This window comes from Martes martes (genome assembly GCF_963455335.1).
Source record: "Martes martes genome assembly, chromosome: 4".
Lineage (NCBI taxonomy): Eukaryota > Metazoa > Chordata > Mammalia > Carnivora > Mustelidae > Martes > Martes martes.
The window spans coordinates 28,742,389-28,756,421 of NC_137891.1; the positions used below are offsets into that span (position 1 = coordinate 28,742,389).

Here is a 14,033-nt window from a genome sequence, read left to right on the forward strand (position 1 = left end):
GCCTGCGACAATTTGTGTGGTCAGAGGCTGGAAGTAGTTCGTGTTTTTCTGGTTTGTGACTACAACTATCTTTGTCCTGTCACCCTGACCGGCCTCCGTCTACCCACTTACTTTCTAGTATCCACCCACCCCTGCACTCCGATCTGTACCACACTTCTATTCATTAACCAGTTTATCTCCAAGAAGGGAAGAAAGAAAATGCTTACAACTTTTCCTCTAGAATGATTCTGTGTAACCTTGGATACATTATTTCATCTCGGAAGCTCAGCTTCCTCATCAGTAAGACAACCATAGTAACACCACTTCACAGGATGGCTAACCCTTTCAAAGCTTTTAGGGCAGAGCCTGGCACATAGCCAACACACCTGCTATTAATAGCTATTACCCCAGCTGCTGCTGCTCTACTACTACTACTAGCAGTAGCTACTGCTAGTAGTAGTAGTACCAGAAGTACTAGGAGTACTACTACCACCACCACTACCACCACTGCACTATTGCATCATCATTCCTGGTTAAGCCTCCCTAAATCCACTAAATCCTCTACAGCATTTTAAACACCTGTTCTAACCTTAAACTCTTCAAACGCCTAAATTCTAAAAATTCAGCGTCTCTAAATTTTTTTGATTCCCCTAATCAATAATCCAAAATAGGCTATATCTTGACATAAACATTTTCAAAATGTTTTTTCTTAGACATGTATCTTTGCTTCAAATTATTATATCCCTATGATACTGCTTCTTCTTTATTCTTCAGTTTTCTTTATTAAATTTTCCATATCCAAATGAAATAAAACAAAAGGTATATATATTTTTCTAGAAGCAACTAGTTAGTGAATACTTGTTTCCAATACAGTAAAAGACAAAACTTGTCGAAGATTGCAAACTTAGCTTACTTTAAAAGTATCTATGAAATAATAGTTTAAAATCATCTTTAGTCACTGAGTAGTAGTTCCATAATTGGGGATCATAGGTGCCAAAAATGTGGGATGTTGCATGGGGACCACCTCTTCAGAGTGTGCAATTTGAAGTCCAGTCCTCTCCCCAAGGCTTGGGTGTGGTGGGGTTGGAGCCCACCAAATGTCAAGTGGGAGGAGGATAAGGGATGGACTTGGTATATGAAAGATTTCTTTCTTTCTTTCTTTTTTTTTTTTTTAAAGATTTTATTTGACAGAGAGATCACAAGTAGGCAGAGAAGCAGGCAGAGAGTGAGGAGAAAGCAGGCTCCCTGCTGAGCAGAAAGCCCAATGCAGGGCTCAATCCCAGGACCCTGAGATTGTGACCTGAATGGAAGGCAGAGGTTTTAACCACTGAGCCACCCAGGCACCCTGAAAGATTTTTCTGAATTGCCAGTACTCAGTATGTTACAGTTAATTCTACCTGCTCTTTGTTCAGACTATTTTGCCTACTTTAAATTCTCTGATTTTCCTCTACCCAATCCCCAATCACCAGCTTGGTTTATTCACTTCTATCAGCTTCCAACTCACCATTTAATTTCCCAAGTCAAAGCCTTTATAAGCTTTGTTGCTCTGAGTTCTCCCAGCGGGTCTGGGCAGTGTTTTGTCAACAGACCTCCCATCTCTGCCCAGTAGTTGGGGCAGACGGGAGATCTTGCAAACACAGCCCAGTACTTCCCAATCTCCGTAACCCAGTTCTCTGGCTTTTCACTAAAGGGATGGTTTTTCCCTCAAGCATAATTTTAGACCTGCTGTTTTGACTTGGACTGTAATGGCTTTTTGTTAATGAGCAGCTGTCCACGGTTGAATGCAGTTTATAAAGTCACATTCATTTCTTGAGCAAGCAAAACAAAGCCTTGGAGCTCACAGGGACAGTTTTGAATAGATGCTTTTGAGAGCAAAGGATATTCTGATGATAATTTTAATGGATTATTTTATTGATCTTTCTATTCTAGAGAATTGTGCTTCCTTCCAAAATCATACATTTTAATGTTCTGGAAAATCATAACATTTTTTAATCTCCATCATCACCATTTAACAGGGTCAGTTGCTTAATAAGAGAAACCAACAAGTCTGAAGCAGCTTTTTACATTTTTCTGTTAAAATAAAATTGACTCTCTCTGAAGCATTTAAATATTTTCTATTATAAATATTACTACAGTATATCTTTATAATGACTTTTATTGCTAAACACAGGAAGATCCAAGGTTTAGGAACAATTTAGAGTTAACCAAGTTAACCTCTGGAAGAGGCCTAGCTAGGAATAGAGAAAATTAATCCATGTCCTTTATCAGAAATGGCTTCAAATGAAAAGATATCATGAATTCTTCACTTCTGTGTTTCAGGAGTGAGGTGCAACCGTGTAATACCTCTTGGCCACGTTGTTATTAGAGCTATGATATAGTTCAGCTGTATTATGAGTTAAGTAGACTTGATCTGAGCAGCTCTGGCAATGTAGGGCCATTTATTATTTCTAAGGGTAAATGTATTGAGATTCACACAAGTAACAGCTTGTCATACGTGTAACATGATCTGTCTTGTACATGAATTGAAAACTTAAAAATGAAACAATGCTGAACCAACAAAGCCTAGTTCATTCAGCTATAACATGAACAATAGCTATAGCTTGAACACGTTTGAGCCTTAATTTTCTCATCTGCAAAATTAGATTAATAACTCCTGCCTCATAGGATTATTTTACAAAGTGGCATAATGTATATGGAAATGTGTTGGAAACAAAGCAGATCAAGGGAAGTTTTATCATCCTCAAGTGCAGTAGAATCTTCTTTCTGCTCACAGCAGGGAATAGAGCTTCTAGGAAAACAGGAGTGAATTTTCTGTCACCAGCAACCAGAAATAGACATGTTTTGTTAGTTACACATAAAAAAGGGGAAAGAAGAGTTTTAAAGTTTTGCTCTGAGTACATCTCCTACCTCCTTTGCCCCTTTGATTTTAAATACAGAGGGTGAAAAAAATAGCTGTTACAAGGAAAGCACCCACAACCCTACCCTCTCTGTACTTTTTCTCACTTCTTATGGGACATGTTGGTCATAACGGGGTCTGTTGCCAAGTTCTGTCCATTCTTTCCTTTCCATGTCCATCATTTTAGCACACCAGAATTCTCATAATGATCTCTTAACTTTTGTATTTTATTTTTTCCTTCCTCTAATTCAGCTTGGTACTTTGCTGTATGATTAATATGAGTATTTTTAAAGCTTCTTCATGATAAATGTCCTGTTCAAAACAGAGATTTGCTATTGTCCATCAATTCAAATTCACTTGGGTGATCATGTGTCTTGCTTTTAATCTCTTAATTTCAACTGCTGTTCCTGAATCCCCCTGTGACCACCTCTGGCCCTTTAAAATATCAGACATGCCAACAATTCTTGTTAGAAACATTTGTCTGTATATACTGTACATTTCTTTACTCACCTCCTCACCATGAAATATGTATTTCTTGGTGTGGTTTTTATATGAAATTAAATTCTTTACAAGTGAGAATTAAATCCATGTTATAACCATACTTGATATTTTCGGTATAAAAAGCTTAACATATTTATTTTCTCTCTTCCTAGGGAGAACTTATATGCATAAAGGATCATCTGCCTGAATATATAAATTACTCTAAAGAAAAGCCAAAGGAAAATACTCTTGCCATGTAACCAGACACATTCATAAATATCCTGCCCAAAAAGAATCATTTTTTTCTGCTCACAGGCTCTGAGCCCATTACCATAGCAACCATAACTCATGTTGTCTAACTGGATGTGAATTTTATACACTTGTTATTTGAAATGTTAAGGCAGTAAGTTAGGATAAAGTGTAATTTCTATAATATTTTGGAAGGACTTTTTTGTCTCAGAAATCTGGGAGAGGAAAAGTTTCTTCGTGCAGTTTATTCATTTGTTTAATGAAACCATTTCTTCCATGCTTACAGTGTGTGTGAAGCATGTTAGAGAAGTCAAAGGCATATACAACCCTTAACCCAAAGGAACTTCTCTAATGAAATCAGCTTGTCGTGGGTGAACAGAATTCCTGAAAGAGCAGTTTTTTCATAGGGAGTTTTTCTAATTTTGGAATAATCTGATCGTAATAACTCACGTAGTGTAGTAGGACCTTAAGTAAGATGCCAAGAGGGTTATAACTCGTCAGATTGTCCCCAGGTATTCAAGCACCTACTGTAACCCTTATGGCAGGCCCTTTTCTTTTTAATCTTACGCATTGTGTCTGCAGCTACTCTCCATAGAAATGTTTCTTTCATCAGAGGTTGAACACTTCTTGGCAGATGGTGCCAGCCTGAGGAGGCTGAAAATGCACACTGACGAACATGGAAGAAAGATGTGGCTCTCCACCTGCTTCGAATAGGTTTCCCAAATTGAATACATAATGGATTCAGATCAAGGTTGAAGCATTTCTGTTTTGAAGGATATAGGTAAAATAACATCAAAGATGTACATGGTATTGACACTATTTTCTTGCCCTGGTATTGTCCCCGCCCACCTCCCTCAATGGGAAGGATTAATTTCCTGTTCTTGTGTTCTTTTCAAATTTTGCTTACCTCAAGCATCTTATGAAACAAGGAGATAGGTCATTTAGTTAACACTGCATCCCTGGGACCTACAGAATAAATTCAAGCCCCTCTGATGGCTTGGCACAGAAGACTGCTGTCCTTCCTTCCAGCCTGCCTCGTGCCTTTCCTCAGGTCACACTGGTGCTCCAGGAATATCAGACTGTGGCTGATTTCCCCACACTCCATGCTTCATTTATTCACCAGTGTATCAGGATCCACGAGTGCCAGCTGTTTTTGTTAGGTGGCAGGAAGGGGGCGCCTGGGTGGCTCAGTTGCTTAAGCATCTGCCTTTGGCTCAGGTCATGATCCCAGGGTCCTGGGATCAAGCCCTGCATCAGGGCTCCCTGCTCAGCAGGAAGCCTGCTTCTCCCTCTCCCACTGCTGTTCCCACTGCTTATACTCTCTCTGTCAAATAAAATCTTTAAGGGGGGGAAAAAATGGCAGGAAGAAATGATGAAAAAGGGAATGCCCTGCCTTCAAGAAACCCACTATCTACTGGTGTTCCAGCCTTAATTCCTGCCACCATACCTTCTGCCATGACTCTCCTCCTTGGCTCATCTCATGCTTTATTCCTAACACTCATCTCAGGCTTCATCTCTGGAAGCCGGCCATCATGGATCTTCCCAGGATGGTGCCTCTTCTCAGCCACGTGCCCCTCGAGTACCTTCTGTCTATGGCCTGCACATACCATATTGTATCGACGTGACTTTTTCCACCACTATTTCCCCAGTTACCTTAGGAACTGTTAGAAGGTAGAGACAGCATCTTATGCCCTGTAGTCTTCTCACTACAATGCCTGGTATCTAGTAAATACTAAGTATTTCTTTGACTGAAGAAAATGCCAAATATATATACAAAGATATTTGGATTTGCTACCCAGTAAATGTTTATAATTTTTCTTAAGCAAGATTAACAATGATGTGGGGTGAATATACTAGGAAATGCCATGCAGAAGAGAAAGGTCTGGGCTTTGTTGAATTTTCTCAGCCATTCCCAAGTGCTTCCTTAGTGTTACTTGCTGGAAGGAACCAGGTACTTCCTGAGTACCAGCTCTTCTTGCTCTGGACGTGGCTATGATGCCTTTATTGAGAGTTCTTCCTCAAAATTAAGCAGTCTCCTTTAGGATTTTCTGAGTAAAAAGTGCAATTTTTACAAAATGAGAGCTTTGGTTATCTACATGAATTGTAACTTTTCTTGCATTCCTTTATTTTATTTTCTTCCATTCCCTTAGTACTCTCTTGAAAATAAGTATTTCTTATGGTATAACATGGGGTTAAGCGAAGTCACACTCTTAGTGGAGGCAGTTTTGAGTGGGAATGAGGGTAAGCAGAGAAAGTTTGGCCTTGTTCCAAAGGTTGTCCCAGAGGCAACAACAAAAACTCTTCTTAGAAGAATGGTCAAGGTTTGGTAGGCTCAGAAATGCACGGCAATCTAGAATTTCTGAGATTACTATGGATCTTAAAATCAGCAACTTAGTCTGGAAGAGGTCTAAAACAGTCTCTTTCTCCAAAATCCTTGGAAATCAGAATGGCTTAGATCACTGGAAATTGGAGTTTCAGGAATGGATAGAGGAAGTCAGATCCCCCAGTCCGTACACAAATTCAAAATGCTTCCAATCTGATCTAGGAGTGGGTAAATCCAAACTAGACAAGCTCTTTCAACAATATAAATAATTCTAAGATTTGTAGGTACAACAACTTGGAGGTGGCATATCAACTTCCACATCAAAGACTTCTTAAAGTTTTTTTTTAAATGAAATAAGAACATACAAATGTAAGGAATCAAAAGGAAATTTATATTTTGAAGAAAACTATTTTTTGTGATTAAAGCTAATTAGTACATTTTCTATATTACAAAAATATGTTTAGCTTATTTTCTTGAAAATGCTATAGACTTTGTCTTCTGCAACAAAATAGCTCATAAAAAGCAGCTCTTATATTTTTAAGTTTTCAGCCTGTTCTCCAGGACAGCACTTCAGTTGTATCCTGAAAAATGAAAACAACACAAGTATCTTTTTTAAGTGGTAGTAACATCCAGTGTGGTTTAAAATAGGTTTCATTCATTTAATGCTTCTAATATTTCATGGTATGGTTAATCAGGCAAAAGTACTATTTAAAAATTAGTATTTCAGAGTTTACCAGTGTACTTTTAGAATCAGTAATGCTCTCTTTTTTTAGAACTGGGGAGAGAGAATAGTGGTGCTTAAGCTTTGTATTTTTCACATTCAAGTTGTCATTTTATTTACTGGAACTTTGTGGCCATCTTACAAATAAAATATTGTTAATTCAGAATGCAAAGTTATAAAAATCCCAGCATTGCATTTCATTAATAGTTAGTATGGTGTGAATGCATTCCCCCCAAATTCCTATGTTGAGGGGCACCTGAGTGGCTTAGTCAGTTAAGGGTCTGCCTTTAGCTCAGGTCATGATCCCAAGGTCCTGGGATAGAGACCCCCATTGGGTTCCCTGCTTAGCGGGGGAGCCTGCATCTCCCTCTCCCACTCCCCACTGCTTGTGTTTCCCTCTCTGGCTGTCTCTCTCTCTCTCTCTGTCAAATAAACAAAATCTTTAAAAAAAAAAATTCCTATGTTGAAAACCTAACACCCAATGAGATGGTTTGGAGGTGGGGCCTTTGGGAGGTGCTTGGGTCCTGAGGGTGGAGTCCTCATGATGGGATTAGTGCTCTTACAAGAGACACACAGAGCTCCCTAGGCCTTCCACCCCTGAGGGCACAGTCTGTGACCTGGAAGTGGGCCCTCACCTGACAGTCATGGCACCCTGATCTCAGACTTCCAGCCTTCAGAACTGAGAGAAATAAATTTCTGTTATTGATAAGCCCCTCCGTCAGTGGTATTTTGTGCCAGCAGCCCAAATGGATTAGGACAATGGTATTTAAATCACCTTATGCTTGTTTGTTTTTTTAATCACCTTATGTTTTAATTGAAGAATGACATATTATTTAGGAGAAAAGGAGAAGACGTTGATTGACTTTTCTATCTGGGAAAAAAGCCCTAAAGAAAATGCCAGAAACAATAGCATTTACTAATGACTTGAAAATAGAATTTCCTGAACTTTATAAAATTCCAAAGTTGTCAGGAATAAGCAGGCTGAAAGTCAGTGAATACAATGAGAAAACAATACATTTAACGGGGGGAATACAAAAGCACAAAGATATAGTACTTAACACCTTAGATTTGAATACTTCTGAAAAAAATTTAAGCAATGCCTGTCATGCTGTTATAAAATGGACAACTGGTTTTACTTTTATTAGAATTCCGAAAATAAGAAAACTTGCATAAAAATACAATAACTTGTGGGCTGGTCATTTACCTATGGTCCCTTAGCTCCAAACCCACCCTTCTATGTTTAGCTATGAGAGGCCAGGACTGAGTTTCCTCAAACCACACTTTGCCCTCGACACCTGGCTCCTAATTAACTTCTGCCGTTAAGAGGAAAGAAAGGATTATTCCTTTCTGTTCCACTGCTGTTCTTGAAACCCCAACCTCTCCCGTTTGTTCTGCCACTCCCAGAACCAGCCTTAACGTGTCCCTTCATCCTGACCTTACCTATATTTAAATTTAAAATCTAGTCTTGGCTTTTATTCCTCGAAATTCTTCAGTATCCTTTTAAAGTGCTACCCCATCTCAAATTCTTCTTAGATCCTTCTTTTAATTTTGATTTTTACTCAAATACAAGAATCTAACGAGGCATCTTATAACTTAGGATATTTATCATCTTTTGGGTTTTGGAGATCTGTATTAGTTGTATGTAGATCAATACTGATTTTTAAAAAATTTTATTTTTAGGTGGGGTGAAATCCATAGAACATAAAATTTTAATCATTTTTAAAGTGGACAGTTCAGTAGTGTTAAGTATGTTCACACTGCTGTGCAACCAATACCCAGAACTGTTTTCAACTTCTTAAATCTTACCAGTATTTCTTATGAGATGCTTTCATCTCATTAATCTGTCAGAAACTCTCCCATCTTTCCCCCCATTAGATCAGCTGCAAACTGATTAGTATCTGCCAATCAAAGCTTCTTACAGTTTGCCTAAATGCCCCTCATTTCCCCCTCAGTAGCAGGGAGGACTTACCTCCTTTTTGAGAGTTAAAATCAGTTAAAGCATCTATAATAAATATGGCTTGTAGTCTTACCTTCTGAGTGCTCACAATTTAGTAAAGAAGATAGATTTGAATATGTCTAAGTTAAATAAAAGTACACCACAGAAAAGGCCATAACAATGGTAGAAACAAAGCACAACTGGGGAACGAGGGAAAGGAGCATTAAATGGATCACAGAGTGGGAAGGAAGAAGGAAACCTGATGGGGGATGGAGATTTTGAGCAGGGCCAGGCAGCATGCTGCAAGTAGGTCTGATGAGTACAGCAAAGCCCAGATGGAGGGAGTATGTGGGACGGCAAGCATCTTCTCTAGGAATGATCTGGAACAGGAGGCAGTCTTCCAGACTGGTTTCAGGGACTCTGGGCTTGATTGTAGTTGGCATGTAGTAAGGAATCTTCAAGGATTTACATGACATATTACTACATGAACCTGTAGGAAGGTAAGTATGACAACAATATGGAAGGAAGGCGGCAAGCGAGGAGTTTAGAAGCAGGAATTCGGGAGGCTACTGTAGGAGGTCAAGGAGTGAGAAAGGAGAGTTGTAAGTTACGTGACATTATGGATGGAGACAGATGCCCCAGAGCACCCTGAAGGAACGTGGAGCTTGAAGGGAAGAGAGAAGTCTAAGCAGAATCAGCCTAAGAGATAAGAAAGATGACACTGGCACTAACCAGGATCAGGCAGCAGGAAGGGAAACACCTTTGGAAGGAAGAGATGAGGAATTCCATGCTGAACACAGAGACTCGAAGATGTTCTTTTTCATTCCCACTTTTTGCTTTGCTCCTATCATGTCCCTGTTGTGGAGCACCTTCCCTTCCATTTCACATTTTATTCCTCTTTTATAATCCTGTCTGTAAAGTGCTGCTGCTGATGGGTGACACCAACTGTGATCCCTAACCATTGTCACCCACTGGGACCTCTCCCTCCTTTGAAACTCTCTAATAGTCACCATCTTTGTCTGCCTGCCAGTTCTGGTACTAGGACTTGGATTCCCTTTGTGGAACCACACCTCCACCATTCCCAGCACTTCCCTCCATGTGAGCCAGGCCAGGCTAATTAGAACACAGGTGGCCCAGTGACTGGCCTGAGAATGGACATGTGACCAAGCTAGGTCAATGATACTGCTTTGTGATTTTGCCGAAGGAGTTGAGAAAGAGTTTTGCTCTTTCTGCATCAGTTGCTGGGCTGGTAGAATGTACGTGAAGACACAGGTGGTACCCCTGCCATCAGGTCTGGGAGGGGGGGTTGGTTAGTAAAGAGTCTGCCTGTAAGTGAATCTACCACCAAGGTGCATGGAGCCAAGAGATGGAGAAACACAAGTTTTCGATCATATCATGTGAGTCCTTAGGTCTAGCTATAGCAGCAATCACACTACAACTAGACTTCTCCATTAAGTGAGATTCACTTTACCATCTAAAACCAATTCGAGCTGAGCTTCTGCCCCTTGTAACAGAAAAAGAGTCCAACATTACCTTCCCATTCCTCACATTCTCATGTGCCACTGTGTAATGTAAATGGCATTTCCTGTAGAGTCATCTTATCTCTACCATTGAAGCGATTCCTTTCTCAATGGCCAAGACCATGCCCTAGTGGTGCCATGCATGGTGGTTGTGCCCTCAGGCTCTATTCAGTAAACATTTACTGGAACCTCAGTATGTATACATTACAGAAAAGATGAACTATGCTTACCTAGATCTATGTTCAAAATCAAAACTGTTGCCATAAATACTTCCAAGAGCACCAATCTCCCCAGCAAACAGCTAATCACTGGAACCATTATCTGGGCAGCTGTGCCCACAGCTGATGCTCTGCCACTGTTGCCGCCGCCACTGGTGCCACTACCACCAGACACAGACTGTGCCGCGAAGCTCAGAGTCCCGGATTCCGCTCGGACAACATCATCCAGTATAAATTCAATCTTGTAATTTTTTCCTAGGAAGAAAAACCATCAGAGAATCTGACTTCCTTTTATGATTTGTTTTCACATAGGCCCTGTTGGGTTGTCATCGACTGGAAAATACCATATAATTCCTCATGAAGTATTTTTGCAAACTGAGTCCAAATAGATTAGTGTAAGTATAAATGTAAGTGGAAAGACGATCTCAGAGTTAGAGTCCCATTTACCCATCCACTATGGGCACGCAGAATCTGGGTAGATTTTTTTTCTGTAGCATCAGTACTTGCTCCCCAGGGATACCTTCTTAGTGGCCAGGACTAGAGAGAGATTGCTTGAAGGGAGGAAGAGTAGGGAAGGGGAATGAAGATGCTGAGGCTCTGCTCTATCCCTGGATACTTGACCTTGGAGCAGAGACGGCTCAGCCTCAGTTGGGGGAGATGGGGATGGATACGGAACTTTTGATTTTGAGGTTTCAAACATACAGAAGAGTTGAAAGAATAGTACAACAAACACCCATATGCCCTCCACTTTGATTCAGTGATTTCACCACTTTCCACATTTCCTTTAAGTAAGATGCTATTTTTTGGTTGCACGATTGTGACCCTTTCTTTCTTCTTACTTTGGGTAGACAAGTTTGAGGAAACTTATTAGACATTCTTGAGTGTGAAACATAAAAACTCACCTGAATACTTTTTAATCCACAGGTTAAATCTTCCCACAGTTTTAAACATGAGATAACTAATATATTTCTCCTTGATACAATTTTTTCTAGGATTATTGTCTCATCAATAGTGGTTACCACATAGAGTTTGCAATCCTTGTCACAACACTGAGGTTTTCATTACTCTCTCTTTCTGTTATCTTGAAAAATCATTTTTTCTCTTTCTTTCTTTCTTTCTTTCTCATAGAATATAATTAGATCTTGACCATGTTGTGCTTTCACAAACAACAACAATGCATTCTTTAAGTTTCACGATGGATGGTCATTATTCTACAGAATTTTCTTTCACCATTACAATCCATGACAATGGCATATTTAAGTATTTCCTTTTTTCAGTTTGAAAAAAAAGGAATTTTTGCAGCAGGTGTATTGTTTTTCTTAATGATTTTCCTTTGTAAAGAATTTAGGTTGTTTTCTTTTTTTCTCCCGCAGTACTATGAGGAAGCCCAAGAGAACCTTGTGGAGATGTCACTCCATGCAGGAGAACTGAAGAACCTAGCTAAAATTCAGAATCAAAACTTTGGGGATATAACTTCAATCAAGCTAATCCAGCTAAAAACACAGACATCATTGAGCACACAGGAGCCATCCCTGCCCAAATTCCTGGCCCATACTTTTGTGAGCAAGTGAAATGGTTGTTGTTTGAGTCATTAGATTTGGGGCTGGTTTATTATATACCAAAAACACTGTAGGTCATCTAGAATGCTAGGTAAACATGGCCCAAATGTGATTACGCAGTAGTAATACTATTTTTATCCAGGTTGCCCGAAGATGCAGCCTCAGCTCTTGACTACCTTCTTCTCCTCCTACCCTTTTCTCACCTCATTTTCACATCCCCATTTTCTGTGTTAGAAACCACAACCCATACCTCCTCTATCCGGTGGCCCCTGCTTTGCTTTTTATTGAGCTGTAAGTAGAAGAGGGTGTGGGACCACACTGTTAGGCTCCAGTCTAATCTGCAAGGGGATTTCCCATGTGCAGTAATGGCCGGGAGAGAGGCTGTCTACTAGAAAGGGTTACAAAAATGATGCTTTGTTAATTTTTTCTCATGTGCTTTGTTGTTATTACAATTTTATAGCTGTTCAACTACAAACTGGCTAACTGATCTAAAGATAATGGAGAGATGACTATATTTAGTCTTCTTGACTATACAGGGAACTGAGACCCTACACTTGATGACAGTAAGAAAGTAAGACAGTGGGCAAGCGCGCAAGCAAGAGATTAGAAAAAATGGCGGTTCACCATAGCAGGTCAGATAGACACTCTAAGGGAAACTTTGAACTATGAAGGAAAATTTACTCTATAAAAGGAGGATGATATTTTGCTATCATAATAATACACCAAAGCCTATACCATTGCCTCAGCACTCCAGTGATCTTGGTTATTTTGTAACATTGCTATTTGGAAGTGGTAGTTTGAAGAACGCAGTCTCCAGGTTGGGTCTTTGCCATTGAACACCGTTTGGGTCCACCTTCATGGAGAAGTGGGCAACTTTCTTCTCACCTAGAGTTCTTGTTAAGAGCCTCATTTCCTGGAAAGCCTCATTTAGGCTGACTCTTAAAGAAACCGGCACTGCCCTTAACCAGCAAGTGCATAAATCACTCTAAGTACTTGTCGGGGAACACAACGTTGGACTCATTGCCATTTGAGACCCATCAAACACTAGGTTGAGATACTGCTGCCTAGCAGAAAGACCAAACTTGTGCGGTTTAGGGCACCATCAAAGCAAGAAAAAAACAAAAAATAAGGAAAAAAATATTTAGGGGAATGATTTTAGCACTTGATAATTTGTTAATATGAAAAAAATCAGACTATTATTGGAATTTCTTTTACTTCTCTTACCCTTTTTACTTTTATTTTGACTTTTAGTATGTATATATGTGTGAGAGAATGGTGGTAAGAAGTGGGGAGAACCAATATAACTTTTCAGAAGTTAGGTCGTATAAAGGTCTTAAATGGGTCCAGTTTAATGGTAACAGATTAATGGAAGCCTGTCTCAGGTACAAGCAGTGTATCCATTTCTCTTTTAGAAACTCTACAATCTATCACCAATAGATACTCGTTACAACCTATCTATTTTGGGCTCAGTAGAAAGGCTTTTACCAATTGAAGTTAGGCCATCAACCTATATGAAGACAATGTAAGAAACATCACAGTTATGACTATTTACTGTAATGCTGAAGATGTCACTTCGTCCAGATTCATTGGGTATATTTTATGAGAACTCACAGGAGACATCTGTTCGGATCTCAGAGCAGGTTGGAAGTCTCCACAACAACTGCTTTGCTTACCTGATGGGCACTGTGGAATCATGATAATGCTTATGTTTCTCCTTTGCACTGTCTTTCAGAAAGACTAGAACCCACTTTTCAGTCCAACTCTGAACCCTTGCATGGGGCATTAGAGTTATGTGAGCCTATTTTAACTTTGCTTTTCTTTAATTTGAAAATCTATATAGTAACTATTTTCATTATAAATATAATGCATATTTAGTGTAAATTTACAAAGGTACACAAATGGATGAAAAATATGAATCATGATGTAATTTTGATGCATAGCCTCAGATGATGTTTAATTTTCTTAATTGCCTGTTTTAATTCTATTTTGTTTTGCATCTTAAATATATTTTTATAAGCTAGATGTTATTTGACTTGTTTTCTGAAACAAGATAGAGTGTTCCATTTTTTTTTTTTAAAGATTTACTTATTCATTTTAGAGGAAGAGAGAGAGAGAGAGAGCATGAATGTGAGGGGCAGAATGGAGAGGGGGA

The 14,033-nt window shown here is 39.4% G+C and overlaps 1 protein-coding gene across 1 annotated transcript in view; it reads right to left on the bottom strand.

Annotated features, from left to right (window-relative positions):
- Positions 1-6,273: 6,273 nt before the first annotated feature.
- The window catches only part of PKHD1L1 (PKHD1 like 1), a gene marked incomplete at its 5' end in the record, with an annotated part of 157,157 nt that continues 149,397 nt past the window's right edge, over positions 6,274-14,033 (bottom strand). The window contains 2 exons of the mRNA XM_080800305.1: positions 6,274-6,508; positions 10,335-10,577. Coding sequence (XP_080656431.1) covers positions 6,498-6,508; positions 10,335-10,577 — 254 coding nt within the window. The 3' untranslated portion in view covers positions 6,274-6,497. The remainder of the gene's footprint in view (positions 6,509-10,334; positions 10,578-14,033) is intronic.